Below are 16943 nucleotides of genomic sequence, written 5' to 3' on the forward strand. Positions count from 1 at the left end.
TCAAACAGGGGTAGTGAGTTTTGGTGTTGCATTTTTGGATGTCCAACTTTGAGACTCTTAAGATCCTGATTTTCAGAGGTGCTGAGCCGCCCCACGTATACTTATCTAGAATCCAGGCTTTCAAAAATAGTCAGTATGTTTGTGATGAAGGCAATGCAGCACTTTACTGCTGGTTGGGCTGGGCTTCCAAATCCAGCTCTGTCAGTGAAGAGGGCTGTCCAGGATTACAGCAGGAAATGGGGAAGCAGGATTCTTGGATCTCTTAGTCCTGACCCTTCCACTGTGGCCTTGAGCAAGTCACCCTTGCTGTGCCTCAGTTTCCCCATGTGTAAAGTATGCCTTCTATCCGGTTTAGGGCCTCATTGTGTTAGCCACTGCACAGACACGTGCAAAGAAGTGGTCCCTGCCTCGATGAGCTGAGATCAAAAGGCATTGTGAATTTTAATGATAGTAAAGAGCATTCTGACCCCATTCCACAGGTAAAAGATGGTAGTGCTATATATTTACATCATTATCAATCCATTTGCTTTCATCTCTGTTTCAAGTGATACCAAGAGTTTAGAAACTAGCCTGGTGGGAACCTTTAGAGTTCAACTTTTGGCCCCAGCTGTGAATTGATCTTTTCCTTGATGTAGTTTTTTTTCTATTGCAAAATGCACATTATAAAGTCAGCATCTTTTAATCATGAGTAGTTTCTCCTCCGGTGGCATTTGATTTTAAAGCCTTTCTTTGATAAACAGGCCCTGTGTCTGTTTTACAATTAGAGACAAATAGGGCTAATCAAATTACAAGTACATTAGAATAATAAAAATCAGAGCAAAAAGGCTAAAGAGGGGGAGGCACAGGGAAAAGGTGCTGAATGGTCCACTTCAGCAGCCCCTCATTTCTCTTCTCATTGTTGCTGGGAAACAGCTGTGACGTGCTGTGCCAGTTGCATCGGATGAGGAGGGAATGTTTGTGTGTGTGTGTTGTGCATCTGTGTGATTTGGGTTTATTTGTGACTTTCAGAAAGAGCTCATTGTGAACATGTGACTGACTCTGTGTGGGACATCTGGTACTTCCTTGTGGTGGGGCCCTGGTGCTTGCTCAGCATCTGCCTGGCTGGGAAGGGGTGGATGTGCATGAGAGGGATTGAGAGCCATGTGCTCCTGTGAGTTCCTGGGAAGCTGCTTTGCATTAGGTAACCATGTTTCTGGCAAGGAGAAAGAAGCAGAAGCAGTGATTTTGAAATCAGGGCAGATCTTATACATTCTCTGGTGTTTGCATCTTGGAAGGATTGATGCTTGTCTGTCCTTGTGGGAATCTTTTCCTGTAAAAATAACAGCATGTGGTGAAACAAGGCTGCTCGTATAAAAATGACAGGAGAGCTGCGGATCAGTAATGAGATATACAGCTATAACCTGTAACCTGGCCCAAATGCACCCAGGCTGAAATATGGCATGATGCTCTTCAGTCGTCTATGTGAAATGGAGAGAGAAGTGGGAGATGTAAGCAAGTGTTCCCACCCCTATCACCATCCAGGCACTTGGCACTAATTGACCTTGTTGGCAGTCTCAGCAGAGACCAAAGGTTGATTGAACTCCCCTCTCATTCTTAGAGGTGCCCTGGGGAAGGCTTCCAGATGAGTGTATGAGGCACACTGGTACCATGGGACGGTTTGCATTGGTGATGCATCAAGGAGCCTGTTAGGTAGATCAGTAGTCTCCAAGGTTGTCAGTCAGGCACATGTCACTGGCAGAGTGTGCATATGTTCAAATGAAAGCTGTATGAGTCGCCTGAGTATCGGAGTTCCTATGCTGGGGAAAGGCATCACTGCTGGGCACCCTCCTCACGTATAAAAATGAAACTGCTGTCCCTGCCTTTGCTTTTTATAGCTCACGGTGTGCACACAGGGAGTACATGTCCTCTGTTGTTAAAATGACAGCATCCCTCGGGACTCGAGAAGGCATTAGCTTGAGAGCTCAGGAGGAGCAGGGTCTCCTGTGGGAATCAGGGCAGCCTCACGAAGCAAGAGCCTGGGAACATGGGATGGTGTCATTCCAAGGGTGGAGGAGCGAGAGAGCTAGCTTCAATTGGAGAGGCTTTCCCTTGGGAGTGGGGACCATAGTAGCCCTAGAGTCCACAAGGAAGCAGGTAACGGGGGGGTGGGAGGGGACAACATTATTATGACAAGAGCAGGTTAAAAGGGGGAAGTGAGACCTCATGATGCTGCTGTGAGAGGGAGGCTTGGGTAGAAGGGGATTCCTCTCTTGTGTCCAGTGCCATAGATGGCACAAGGAGGGATAGGGGATGTCAAATGCTGCAGGCTACTGTTATCACAGTGTGTGAGAATCCCAGAAGAGGGAATAGCACCATTGCTATTCCCTGCAGATCCCTTCCTATAAAGCCCAACAGAGTCATTCCCCAGCTCACCTGAATTCCTTTACTGATGGTGCATTTCCTTCCACCAGCAGCTTGGTCTGATCTGTGACTGCCCTTCCCCTGCCTCCATGCCCACCTGCTACCCCAGCCCCTCTGATCCCACCATTTTGAGCCCCTGTAGCCTGCTAAATATTATGAACATTTACTGAAAGTCTATCTCTCTCTTTAATTTCAGGTGTAGCTAGAAGGTGCCGTAATGTGAATGGCAAGCGGCTAGCTGAGGAATAGACTGCCAGGTGGGATTCCCTGGCTCCACACACAGCGCACAGGATGGCTGACTGATTTGGGCCTGGAAACAAAGGCATTTATAAGCACCCCATCCTCTCTAGGACTTGGCTGAGAGAGAGGAGTGGCGGAGGGGGGAGCACACGGAGGAGCGATGGGAATTGAGGACCATGGTTACTTGAGATAAATGGCAGATCTCTGGGAGTCTAGTCTAGAAGCTGTTCGCTTTAGTTTTTCCTCGCTCTGCAGCCACTGTTTCTTCTTTGCAAGCTGCTGCTGGGTGCTGCGACGGTGGCGCTGGAGATCTCCAGGGCGACTTGAGTGCAAAGCTTGAGCAGGGGGTGGGCCGCCCGCCTCACCATGATTCAGCTGTGGAAAGTGGTGCGGCACGTGCGACAGCTGGAGCTCCACAGATTGATCCTGGTGCTCATTGCCTTCAGCCTGATCTCCATGTGCTTCCTGGCCTACTATGTTACCAACAGCCCCAAAATCAAGGAGCCACTGCCCCTGCCCTTCAGCGACTGCAGCAACCAGCACAGGGTCCCGATCCCACCCCAGGCCAGCTGGAGGCTCACCAAATCCGTTGACACTTCACGCACTGAGCCTGTGGTGCTAGTCTTTGTGGAAAGCATTTACTCCCAGCTGGGGCAGGAAATTGTGGCCATCCTGGAATCCAGCCGGTTTAAATACAGGACAGAGATTGCCCCTGGCAAGGGGGATATGCCCACCCTGACAGACAAGGACAGGGGCCGCTATGCTCTTATCATCTATGAGAATGTCCTTAAATATGTGAACCTAGATGCTTGGAACCGGGAGCTGTTGGACAAATACTGTGTGGAGTATGGAGTGGGGATTATAGGGTTCTTCAAAGCCAATGAGAACAGCTTGCTCAGTGCTCAGCTCAAGGGATTCCCCCTCTTCCTACATTCTAACCTAGGGCTCCGGGACTATCACATCAACCCCAGTGCCCCTCTGCTGTACATCACTCGGGCCAACGAGGTGGAGCAGGGTCCCCTGCCCGGTGATGACTGGACCGTGTTCCAGTCAAACCACAGCACCTATGAGCCTGTGCTCTTGGCAAGCACAAAGTCTTCAGAATCCATTCCTCACCTGGCCACTCACAAAGCACTGCATGCCACTGTCGTGCAGGACCTGGGTCTGTATGACGGGATCCAGCGGGTCCTCTTTGGCAATAACCTCAACTTCTGGCTGCACAAACTTGTTTTTGTGGACGCCATTGCTTACCTGACTGGCAAGCGCCTCTGCCTCACTCTTGACCGCTACATCCTCGTGGACATCGATGACATATTTGTGGGCAAAGAGGGCACTCGCATGAAGGTGTCTGATGTGGAGGTAAAGCCTGAAGGGATAATCTAGTGGCACCTAAATAAGGCCCCTGGGTCCAATCAAGGGCTGCATTGGCAATCTGTCAGTAGCTGCAGGGCTGCCCCTAAGATTGCGGCAATCGTAGAACTGTAGCCCATGCCATGTATATGTCCTAGCATGTGATGCTTTCAACAGAGGCTGCCCAGATCAAGATGCTGCATTGTATTCTGGGACCTGTAGCCTTCATGGGCTGCACTTTACTCCTGAGGAAATTCTGCACCAAAAAATTAAAAATTCTGTGTACAATATTTTAAAATTCTGCAAGTTTTATATGTCAATAAATAAATGCGGAGACTGCAGCATAGCAGTGGGAGCACAGGCCACTGGCTGCATGAAGGTGGTTTCTCTGCAGCTTGAGGTCTTCAAACCAATTTTGAGGATTTCAATAACTCGGTCCTGGGTTAGGGGTTGTTATAAAATTGGATGGGTGGGGTTCTGTGGCCTGCCTTGTGCAGGAGGTCAGACAAGATGATCAGATTGGTCCCTTCTGACCTATGAGTCTATGAGTCTATGAGATCACTCTGCAGCCTTCCTCACCTCACACCCCGGAGACACGGACTCAGTGGTGAGGCTGCACCCGCCTCCAACACAGCACAAGGCCTTGGCCTGCCCCAGAAACACACTGGGGCCCTGCCCTTCTGCGCCAGGCGCACCAGGTGTGGGGCAGGCAGACTCAACCAAGCAAGACCCAAGTGTGGAGGGATCCAGGTGTGGGGCGAGAGGATTCTGTGTGAGACAATCTGGGTGCAGGCAGCTCGGTGAGAGGTCTAGGTGTGGGGGGATTTGGATGCACAGAGGCTCATTGGGGGGTTCTAGGTGCAGGGGCAATGGGACTCTGCAGGGGCTTCCAGGTGAAGGTGGGTGGGGGTCTGGGTGTGGAGTCTCAGCAGGGGGCCTGGGTGCTGGGGGAGTGGGGCTTGGTGGGCTGAGGGGTCTGGGTGCAGCTGGGTGGGGTTCTGGATGTGGGGGCTCAGGGTGGTGCAGGGGGGTGGGTCTCATGTTGGGGGTTTAAGTGCAGAGGGCTCAATAGGGGTGGTGCAGGGGGGCTCCAGATGCAGGGGTTGAGTTTCAGTGGGATGGGCTTTTGGTATGGAGGGCTGAGGGTGGTGGGTCCCTCAGGAGTAGCACTTGTAGGTTAAAGGTGAGAATGACTGCAGCAGTCTACTCTTTCTCATCTTTAATATAGTGATGGAGTCCATGGGGGTTCCAGAATGCAACTTGATCTGAGCAGCTCCATCTTGATCTGAGCAGCTTGTGTTGAGAGCATCACATGCAGAGAGGTCTATAGTCCTCTCTCAGCCCCAACAGCTGGCACCTGGGGCACCCACCAATAAAACTGCTGCAGTTGAGTGTTTAACCCTCCTGTGACCTTTCAGGACAACACTTGGGAGAGTGGGGCGCTCTCTTCTCACTTCAGGTTACTCACCTACTCTTCTCAGCTCGTCCACCCCCAGTTCTGCAGATCACCTGTTGTTAGGGAGTAAAGAGTGTCCAGCAATCTGGGAATAAGGGTTGGGGGAGAGGCACAGAGCAGCTGCCAGAGCTCAGGGCAGGAGCTCTCCCCTTGGCCTCACTTCTGGGGAGGAGTCTGAGGGGGGCCATTTTGAGGGTTTGTTGATTGTGGCCCTGAGTGACTGGATGGTGATGACATACCTGAGGAAGGAGTCAGAAAAGAACAGGACAGGACGAGAGTGGGGTGGAATCTGGGCAGGAATCTATTTAGGTGTGATATTTCCTGTGTTTCTGCATTTGCCTTTGTACTGTATGTGCTTTTACCTAGCGCAGAGAACCAGAGACTTTAAATGAAGTGATCAGGTTATCCTGCTGAGCTCATCTGTTCTGTAAGAACTGCCCTATAATACTTGAACATCTACCTAACCCTCCTCAAAGTTACTATGCCATCCATTGAAACTGTAATTGATGGAATTTAGACTAAAAGTCTCAGCCCCATCCTCTCACCCCTTCAAAGTGTTACTGGTTCGTACTATGTGCAGAAAAGTGGTCTTGTTCAGTGTTACATGGCTTGCTGTCATATGTATGGTCACTCCCACCTAATGTTTCTTGTGGTAAAGTTGTCTCTCACAAGGGGACTGACTGTCTTTTGTGTTGAGTTTCTGTGTCTGCAGGGAGTTCAGTATGTGCTGCTACTTTGTTTGGTGACCTTTTTTTTTTTTTTAATTGTTTTTTATATGGGAAATAGCAATAATTTCCTGAAGATTTTGTGAATGTGAAAGAAAAACTGAAATGTCTTTATGGAGTGTAAAATAAAAGAAAATAAGGGTGGAAGGGAGATAAAGAGGGGAACACAATGGGGGGGAGAGAGAAGGCACAAGCCTCGGACCAGCGAGCAGGTATTGTAAGTAAATCATTAATTGTTTTGTTAAGTGATTGCTGACAGTATGTGCCAAACAATTATTTCTGTATGTGTACACACTCACCCTGGGGCTGCACTTACACCTTGCCCCAGGCACTGTGAATCCTAGTTGCAGCTCTGTGTTTTGGGACACTCAGATGTCATGAAAATCTACCTCAAAAGACACTGGTCTACATTATCCCAGCCAGGACACCCCTGCCCAGACTGGGAAAGGTGGGGACCCCATTCCTGGCTGTGCAGAGCACTGACCCTGGGAGGGAAGCAGGAGACAATTGGCCTAAGCCCTGGAGACAGAACACAAGTCTGTTCTAATGATTTTAAAAACCAGCCCAGATCAGATAATTCTAAAAGATGTTTCATTTTGGTTTTAACTGTGAAATGGAGGAATAATCTGAGATCAGTAAACAGAGAATCTCAGGCAAAGCAGATAAAGCTCAGATTTAGCCATTTAAAGAGGCTCTGTGATTGCAGCACCAGGAGAGGTTCATGAATTTGTATTTTTTTAAAGCAAGAACTAACTTCATGGATTTGTTAATGGCCTTGTGCTGTGGGGAGGGGAGGGGAACCTAACAGTGACAAAACAGCTGGTGTTTCTTTGGGCTTTTAACATGAACTCTGGGTTTCAGGGACATTACTGCACTACCACAGCTCTTTATTTTAAAGTTTAGATTAGGTGACAGCGGATAGGAAGGGCAGATTGGGAAGTGAACGTTGCTTCAGGTCCCAGAGATTACTGCTGTTTCAGCCAGGCTATTTCAGCTCACAGATCTACATTCAAGGAACTCTGTAGATCCCAGGGAGGATGAAAACCCTCCATGTTTCTTGGCCAAATGTGTGCCAGTTATAGGTGACTTGGGCAGAGGGAATGTTTTCTTTAAAAAAAAAAAAAAATTCCTGCTTGTTTTTATGTTATAAATATTAGCCCTTGATGACTAGTTCTTGCTGAAAAATTGGCACGGGAGCATTCTCAACCTTCAGTTAAAGCCAGGGTGGACCTTTTATAGGGTGAACTTTTCTCCGAAGTATTTGTCAGGAATTGGAGTTACATAGTCAACGACAAAAACAAAAAAGTTTTCTCAGCGTTCAGAGAATCCCTTCACCTCTCACTTGTTCAGTTTTCAATCTCTTGTGAATCCATAATCCTGCTAGTGCTCCCATCCACCACAGTATCTGCCAGCCAAACTGGAAATCAAAGCAAGGTATTTCTAATATAACAGGACTCTGTTTTTCTATCTAACCTCCCTAGTCCTTTCAGGCCCTCCTTGTGTACCACAAATAAGCACCTCCCAAAAAACCCAAAACCAGACCCACAAGTCTAATGTTTGCTCCTTTGCAGATCACCTCTAAAAGAACACAAGTTGTCTAATCATTTGGTGAGCAGTCTTGTTTGGTGAGTCTGGTAGCTTAGCTGTTGGTGTAGGCCAATGATTGCACTTCACCGGTGAAGGCAGATAGAAGAAAGGAATTCAAATGACTGTCCGAGGGTGGCTGGGGCATCCTGGCACTTGCCCCTTTGAATCCTACAATCTGTCCTTACCTAAACAGAGAATATTTAGCAATTTTCCCCTTGGTGCTAGCGTTGGTGGGAGCACTAAAAATGCTTGGCCTCTGTCTGCACCAGTGCTTTCACAGTTGCTAGCACTGTTTGAGCTGCACCCAGTGCTGGAGCAACAGTGAGAAAACTGCAGAAAATTGCCATAGTAGATGCAGTCCAGTTGCCATGGGCGCAATTTCTACACAGAGGAGTCTGTCCTGTGTGCAAGTATGCCAGGATTGTCAGCAGCTCAGAGCCAAGCTGGGCGCTCTGCTTCCCTCCCTCCTGCTTTTCTCTGTGTGGACTCCTCTCTTGTTTCTTCCACACATTCTTTCCCCCTCAGCCTTGCTGTTTCTTTCTTCTCCCCCCCCCCCAGCCCCAGCCCCGTTCCTTACCTGTCTCCTTTCATCTTTCTTTTCTCTCTTCTTTTGTGTGTGTGTGTATGAGAGAGAGAGAGAAGAGGGGGGAGGGTGTGCTGAATAGTGAAAAATCTCTATTCACTGAAACATTTTACATCTAAAAAAGGCCCAGTCATATAAAGGACTGTTCAGCCATCTAACACTGTGGTGTCTAGGACCATAATGCCATGTTAGAAAAGGATTGGTGGCTTAAATAGCCACATGGAACAAAATACAGTGAGGGCTAATTTGTATCCTCCCCCAGAATTCCTAACCCCCATAGAAAGGGCTGTGTCTGTGCACCAGCAGCATCAGGAGTTTGTAGTGGTTGTTGGTGCATTCTTCTGCAGAGCCAGCAGTGGGAGCATGCAGACTTTGTTTTAAAAGGGTCACACCAATATAGGGGCTTTTCTTTTAATTTCTTTCCAATGTGTGTTTTTAAATAAATATTTAGGGCCCTAGGATAATTTTTAAAGCCCCCCAGTTGTGAGGGTAGTTAATTGCAGGCCCAAGTGATAGAATTTAGACATCCTCTTGATTGTGCACACACATCTGGGTGGTGGAATTTAGGTATCCATTGCTTGTGCCTGCAGTTTTGTTCTCTCAGCTGATTATTGGAGCTAAATTACGGGCTGGATTGAGACATTTGAAAAATCAGGCCTTAGAATCTGGAGGACATTCTCCATCAGATTATAGCAATTGTAAGGTAGGTTGGGTGGCTGGCCTGGTGAGTTAATGGTAGTGAGTGAGCTGCACTTGGATCTCAATCTCTTGTTCCTGGAGCCAGCACTGCTTATTAGCCAACAGTGGCCCTTTTGGCCAGCTAAAGAGCAGGATTATTACATTCCAGTAGGAGCCTTCCAATGGTGGTAAATAGAGATACTCAGAGCTCTCCGAGGGATTCAGAGCAAAAATAAGGCGAGGTCTGAGTTTGCTGGAATCCGGAGGAGGTTTTCTGGCTTGTGGTCAGGCTGCTGAAAAGAAGAGCCGGGACCACAGGTAGGCTCCCCCCTTCCCACCAGTTGAGGAAGCTGGCAGTTTCTTGGGGGTATAGGGTGATTAGCAGACGAAGTTCAGTGGCATGTGAGCAGAGTTTGGGGCTGAGGACCTGCCTGCAGTTGTCTGGTTACTTCATGTACTAGTAAATATAACTGTGCCCATCTCTGGCACCTTTCCTCCAAGCATCTCAGAGCACTTGGTAATGAACTACAGCTCACAGCACCCCTAAGAGGTGAGTATAGGGAGGGAAAATAAGCTGAGAGAGTGGCAGGGATGGGACTAGAGCCCAGGTCTCCTGCCTGCCAGTCCTCACACTCCCTCCCTTCCATTGCAAACACCATCTTCCCCCCACACTCATATTTCCTGACTAGGGTATCAGTTCATCAGGAGAAGGTTAGAGGAATTTCCACTGCAGGCCCTAGTTGGTTGCTATCAGTTCTCTTATCCTGCCCAGCGGTGAGTTGTGTGAGTGGGATTGAACCTGTGTGGTGCTGTTTTCTGAGTGAGCTCTTACGACGGACTAGTAGTCTGTAGAGGGTCTAGCACATCATTAAGAACAGACTTGCCCAGAAAGCAAAATAATACTCTCCATAGTCTGAGTTCCTGGACTCCCTTTGCCTCACCTCTTCCCCAGGGTGCCTCTCTCTAAGCAGTAGACTTGCTGCCCACTCTGAAGCAGGGTTATTTAGGATTTATTAGCTGACAAAAGTGTTGTCCTGGTAACCTAAGCCAGGCTTTAAACCTCCCTCTGCAGAGGAATGTTAAGCTCCTTAGCCTCCTCTTTTCTCTCTCACCTTCCCAGCAAACAGGAGTAGCTGGAGACCTCTTTCACTCCCATAGCTCTGGAGATGGTAATAAAGGTGGAGCTTTTCACAGCTAGGTTACTGGGGCAGATGCAGCCGAGTAGCACAGGAACGGCCTCCCCTTGTTCATTTGGTTGGTGTAACCGAAAGCTGTTGCTCTGAACCATGTGTAGTGAGTGCCCTGTGTGAAATGAGTTGGGGATCTCAGTCTAATCCTGGTGAACCAGGTGTCCAAACCACAGACACAGAGCAGGTATGGAGAGTCACTCTTGCAGTGCCATTGCCCGTGGTGCCCTGTCCTGTGAAGCCTTTAGTCCCAGAACAGCCAGGCTGAATCTTTCCAAAGCACTGGATGAACTTAGGGCTTATCTACACTACAGGTTATGTTGCTCAAGGCTGTGAATCAGACACCCCCAACTGATGCGAGTTACACCAACCTCAGCCTCGATGTGGTCAGTGCTATGTCTCCTGCTGACACGCTCACGGAGGCGGTTTTATAGTATGCTGACAGGAGAGCTCTCTCCAATCGGCATAGAGCATCTTCACCAGATGTGGTGCAGCTGCACCGCTCTAGCGCTTCTAGTGTAAACTAGCCTTTACAGTAGGTTCCAGAAGATGCCATAGGCCATGTTTCCCCTAACGCATCGGTTCCCTTGGGGGATTAGGAATGGGATAGTCCCATGAGCACAGTGGGGATTGGAGCCTAGCCTTTACTGTTGGTCTTACCTTTTGTCCCAGGCTCATTATGCATTTGTTGCCGTTGACATCTGAGTGAGGAGGGAGAGCTGAAATTTCTGGCCTTTTGTGCTGGAGGAGAGAGGCCAGCAGCCTCTTGACCAGAAAGGAGTTGGGTGGCTGGGTTAGTGCAGGCTCTTGGGCAGCTTCAAACGCATCATTGGCACTCCAGAAATAATCAATATGGTGGCAATGATCAACACGCTGCCCTGTGTCACCAGCCAGCACTGAGAGCCCATTTCCTTCCACCTCTTAGCTCTCACCAAGAAGCGCATGCAAGGAGGAAGGAGGAATTTTTCCCAGCCCAGTGAACACAGTTTATAGGTTTGCACTGAAGAGCTCATGCTGGAGGGCTCAGATAATAAACTCCTACATCTTCCAGCACTCACCCTCCCACTCCAAGGGATGTGTGCGCACAGCAGGAGGCAGAAATTCATTCTCTCTACCCGTCAGCATGAGCTACTGAATTAGTGGCACAAGCACTGCGCACTAGGCATCCCTTGGAAATAACTATAATTGCAGTGATTTGCATGCATGCCAGTTAGTTACTAAATGCGTGGTCCCTCTATGGCACAAGAGTATGGGTTTGTGGATGTGATTTTTACCACCTGGAGACCAGTGTGCCTTACCAATGTCCCATGTGGCATGAGCCATGTTGGGGCACCCCGATGTACTCTCCAACACTCGTGGGTACTTGTGAAATGTTGCTGATGCAGAGAGATCTTCGGCTCTGTGCCTCTGGCCCAGAGGAGCTGTGTGCATGCTCCATGTGGCCACCTCACTGTGCATTAGCATTTAGCCCAAGTCTGCTATTGCTGGGTCACCACCTTCACCTTGGTGCAGTCACTGATCCATCACTTTTTAGAAAAGCTATTAAAAGGTAAATAACTGCCTGGGACTAGGCCATCTCTGTCACCAGGCAGCTCCTAATTCACCTGCTAATTCACTTTTGCCTGGTCCCTGTTGATTAAGAAATGCACTGAGAGGGAGCTTCGTGATTGTCGTGCTCAACGGTTAGTGATCAATGGCTCCATGTCTAGTTGGGCAGCCGGTATCCAGCCGAGTGCCCCAAGGGTTGGTCCTGGGGCCGGTTTTATTCAATATCTTAATCAATGATCTGGAGGATGGTGTGGACTGCACCCTCAGTAACTTTGCAGATGACACTAAACTGGGAGTGGTGGTAGATAACGCTGGAGGGTAGGGATAGGATATAGAGGGACCTAGACAAATTAGAGGATTAGGCCAAAAGAAATCTGATGAGCTTCAACGAGGACAAGTGCAGACTCCTGCACTTAGGACGGAAAAATCCCATGCACTGCTACAGACTAGGGACCGAGTGGCTAGGCAGCAGTTCTGCAGAAAAGGACCAAGAGGTTACAGTGGACGAGAAGCTGGATATGAGTCGACAGTGTGCCCTTGCTGCCAAGAAGGCTAACGGCATTTCGGGCTGTATAAGTAGGGGCATTGCCAGCAGATCGAGGGATGTGATCATTCCCCTCTATTCGGCATTGGTGAGGCCTCATCTGGAGTACTGTGTCCAGTTTTGGGCCCCACACTACAAGAAGGATGTGGAAAAATTGAAAAGAGTCCAGCAGAGGGCAACAAAAATGATTAGGGGGCTGGAGCACATGATTTATGAGGCGAGTCTGAGGGAACTGGGATTGTTTAGTCTGCAGAAGAGAAGAATGAGGGGGAATTTGATAGCTGCTTTCAACTACCTGAAAGGGGGTTCCACAGAGGTTGGATCTAGCCTGTTCTCAGTGGTAGCAGATGACAGAACAAGGAGTAACGGTCTCTAGTTGCAGTGGGGGAGGTTTAGGTTGGATATTAAGAAAAAGTTTTTTACTAGGAGTGTAGTGAAGCACTGGAATGAGTTATCTAGGGAAGTGGTGGAATCTCCTTCCTTAGAGGTTTTTAAGGTCAGGCTTGATGAAGCCCTGACTGGGATGATTTAATTGGGGATTGGTCCTGCTTTGGGCAGGGGGTTGGAATAGATGACCTCCTGAGGTCATCTCCAACCCTGATATCTATGAGCAACGCACTCTGAAGCATGTAGCCGGTGGCAGGGTCACCTAGGAAGGGCCCGCCCCGGCAGTATATCCAGTATCCTGTCACGAGTGATGCTGTGAGCTCCGGGTCCCTTTTAAAGCAGAGAGCACTCCCTAATGTTCATCCCTGCAGTAGCACTGAATTCTCCCCTTTTGTCTCTCCACCCTCGAGAGCCCAACCCAGCAAAGTGCACAGAAACTTGCCTTCCATTAGCTTGCTCTGGGGTGAGAACTCAACAACATGGTCCCGGCCAGCTTAGGAGGAGTGAGAAAGGGAGACTTGATGTTGGGCCTGAGATGCCTTAAGAAGCTGCAATGGGGAGGTGGGATTTGCTGCCCTTCTCTGTCTCAAAACAGGCATTTCACATCCATTTCAGTGGTTTGAGACTGTGGACAAGGAGGCATCACTTGATTGTGGCCTTTGGGCTGACATGGTCATGCAGCAGACAAGACTAGATTCCATGTAATGGAGCGTAGTCCATCCCTTACCTAGAGAAGCGGGATGGGGTCCCTCTGGGTGTAATTGAGGAAATTCCTCCGTGGCATGGTCCTGCTTCATGGTTCACTCCAGGGCAGTGGTTTTCAATCTATTTACCATTGCGGGCCACATATGCAGCTCTCTGGGTTATGGGGGCCGCATCCACACAATATATACAATACATGTAGGGTCCTGAGGATGTCACATGGGCTGCAGCTGTGTGCTGATTGGTCCACGGGTTCAGAACCACTGCTCCTGGGCTACGGTGCCCTGCCACAATGAAGGACAACAGGATTCCATGCTACTCTACCTCCTTCCAGAACTGAACTGGACGCAGCAAAGCAGAGATGTGACTGAGCAACTGAATGTGAATCTTTCTTTCTCCCATTCCATTCGAACAGGCTCTCCTGAACACTCAGAACAAGCTGAGAACATTAGTCCCCAGTTTCACTTTCAACTTGGGCTTCTCTGGGAAATTCTACCACACAGGTAAGCTCCTTCCACCCACCTAACATTCCCCTGAGTCTGTGTCCTCTGGTTGCAGTGTCCCATAGTGTAGCACAGTCCCCAGCAGCATACTGGGGTGCTGGGAACAGCCTGTGGTTCTAAAATGCTGTCTGTCTAATCGAATAATTTCCTTCAGCTCTTGTGAACTGAGCTTACTGGGGCTGCCTCCAGCAGGATGGTGGTATTGGCAGCACCCTGAGTATGGCGAGTGTGTGTAAAACTAATGCAGGATGTCTCTGGGCGCTGCCAGTGTTGAATTACAAGAGATTAGCCACTGCCTCAGGTCACTGACCACCCTCCTGCTATGGACCTTTTGTTCCCTGCAGGTACAGATGAGGAAGATGAAGGTGATGACATGCTACTTAAACACAGGAAGGAGTTCTGGTGGTTCCCGCACATGTGGAGTCACATGCAGCCTCACCTCTTCCACAACGTCACCGTGTTGGCTGAGCAGATGAAGCTTAACAAGCAGTTTGCGCTGGTAAGAGGTGACATCGATGGTCCATAGGCTCATTCACTTTGCTTCAAAATCCAAAAGCATCCACCTCGGAATGGGTGTTTGGCTCCTGCTGAGCCCAGGCACTAATGTGGTAATCCTGGTGGATTGGAAAGCTGTGTGTGAATCCCTGGCCTCATGCATGGTCTCTACTGCAGGGGAGCATGTGTCCTGGTACTTGTGCACCAGTGTGTGGCTCCTACTACATTACAAAGCATGGCTCTCAACGCTGTGTTGGGTGTGGGCATGGGGCACTGACTGCTGAGTCATTCCAGTGTTACTTCTACTATCCAATTCAAAGTATGGTACAAACTCTGGCTGTAAAGAAGCATTTCCTGCTCTGTCTTTATTGCTTCATTGAGGTTTTTCAGGGGGCCATATGTGCATTACCCTCAACTGATCAGTAGCATAGGGTGCTCAAGGTAGGAACACTGGCCTCCCAGAGAGTCACTTCAGTTTAAGGGAAGTTCCCTGTTGTCAAGTGGATGGAGAGGACCATCTGTAAAGTCCTGGGCTGCTGGGGCCACATATGCTTAATACTCACAGCACAGGGCATGGGAGTGAAACATCTGCAGATTCCTTTGAAAACAAGCTTCTCTTCAGCCCATGCTATGGGTTTATTAGTAAGAGCCTGTTGTTTCATGCCCAGGTCACTGGACCTCTTGACTCTGGGTAGCATGGGTGCTCCTAACCTCAGAGCACAGCTACCACAATGCGACAGTTCATCTCTTTTCTTCCCCGCTTAAATATCTGATATTATTTTCTTTCAGACACAGGCCCAGAAACGTGGCCATCCGTTGCAAAGAGATACAAAACTCAGAGAGCAATTACACATACTTAATATAGAATAGCCTAGCCAATGAGCCTGACAGGCTGTGACTCTGTCAGGGGGCCCTGGGTGTATTGTAAACCACCAGGGCAAAGGTGTCCTAATTCCTGTCATTACCAGAACCATTCAATGAAGTTCTAGCCACGAAATTCAAATTTTTCCTGTTGATTTGATGTAATACTTGGCTCCAAGTCCCCGATCCATTCTGCACAGCTCCGTTGCTCCCTGCTGTCCCTAGCATTACTCTCTCGAAGACAGAGCCAACTTGCATCTTCCCTTCCCTCCACACTTGGCAGGCACAGTTTTGCTTTTCTGCTCTGGTGATGCTCCTCTGGACAGCATAGGAGCAGGATTTGCCTCTTCAGCAGCACTGATTGGTTTGGCTGTTGTAACCGATGGGGCTGAGGTCAGGCCGATGAACTAGTCCAGTTTGTCACAGCCCTGAATGACCCGTGGCTGTTGAGCAACTGCTGCAGTGCTGAATGCCCTGGTTGATGTATAAGCACCTTTGCTACCTGTGTGGATAGATTCTGGCAGCACTCAGAGCTTCCCATTTCACACAGGGTCCCCGGGGAGACTGCTCGCACTGCTGTGCTTCTCATGAAAGACAATGAGGAGTTAAATACTGAGAGAAAGCTGTGTTCTGCTTCCAGGAACATGGGATCCCCACGGACTTGGGCTATGCTGTAGCCCCCCATCATTCTGGAGTTTATCCCATCCATACACAGCTCTATGAGGCCTGGAAATCCGTCTGGGGCATCCAGGTGACCAGCACTGAGGAGTATCCTCACTTGCGGCCCGCCCGGTACCGGCGAGGGTTCATCCATAACAGCATCATGGTGAGTGTTACCAGCTGGGAGAGTGGAGCCCTTTGGGTTAGTTCTGGGAGGAGCTATGGTGGCAGTCAGCTGAGGGAGGCTTCTAGATGACCAGTGTTGAGAAGCTCCACCCAGTACCTTGAGTGTTGAACCTTCCCGAAACCATCCGTCAAAGCTGAGGAAGAGCCCGTTGTTGTGCTTCTGTGATTGGAGTCAGTGCAGTGCGGTATGTGAGGTTTTAGAATGAAAACTCCCAAACACCAGCAGGTATGTGTTTACAAAGCCATGCATCCCGGGCCCATGAAAGCACCATCTCTGCAGGAGCCAACTCCTCCTCTCCAGGGCTCTTTCTGAGGAGGCACATCTGCAGCACCTGCCCTGACCTGTGTGTTGGATGGATGGGTCAGCCCCTGTGGGAATGTGGTGGAGAACCATGCACGCTAGCATGAAGCTGAGATCCCACTAACCCGCTGTGCCATTACTCAGAGCAGGATGAGCAAGTGAATGAGGGGAATGTCTGAATTCTGTAAACTTGTGATGCTCTGGGTCCCTCACTCGTGGTGTCCTCTCCAGATCATTCTGTAGGGTGCTGCTTTGACACACCCATGCACATGCTTTCAGCCTCCTCTCTGATGTTCTCTCTCTCCGGCTCCACTAGGTGCTGCCTCGACAGACGTGTGGGCTTTTTACTCACACCATCTTCTACAACGAATATCCTGGGGGCTCCAAGGAGTTGGACAAAAGCATTCGGGGTGGTGAACTCTTCCTGACAGTGCTTCTGAACCCAGTAAGCTTGCCAGCGTGGAAAGCAAGGCCCGTTGTCAGTGGCCATGGAGAGGGCGGGGGTGGAGGCCCTCATACGCAAGGTTTGCCTAAAGTGGAAGAATGGAGC

The 16943-nt window shown here is 49.3% G+C and overlaps 1 protein-coding gene across 14 annotated transcripts in view; it reads left to right on the top strand.

Annotated features, from left to right (window-relative positions):
• NDST2 (N-deacetylase and N-sulfotransferase 2) overlaps positions 1–16943 on the top strand; it is a 240307-nt gene that overhangs the window by 204458 nt on the left and 18906 nt on the right. For 11 of the 14 annotated variants that reach the window (XM_030568395.1, XM_030568393.1, XM_030568397.1 and 8 more), the window contains 5 exons: positions 2597–3999; positions 13803–13890; positions 14235–14389; positions 15887–16072; positions 16710–16838. In XM_030568395.1, the coding sequence (XP_030424255.1) occupies positions 3007–3999; positions 13803–13890; positions 14235–14389; positions 15887–16072; positions 16710–16838 (1551 nt within the window). In that variant the 5' untranslated portion in view covers positions 2597–3006. The remainder of the gene's footprint in view (positions 1–2596; positions 4000–13802; positions 13891–14234; positions 14390–15886; positions 16073–16709; positions 16839–16943) is intronic. The other 3 variants (XM_030568404.1, XM_030568405.1, XM_030568406.1) reach the window with 1 other exon arrangement.

This window comes from Gopherus evgoodei, chromosome 7 (assembly GCF_007399415.2).
Source record: "Gopherus evgoodei ecotype Sinaloan lineage chromosome 7, rGopEvg1_v1.p, whole genome shotgun sequence".
NCBI classification, from domain to species: domain Eukaryota; kingdom Metazoa; phylum Chordata; order Testudines; family Testudinidae; genus Gopherus; species Gopherus evgoodei.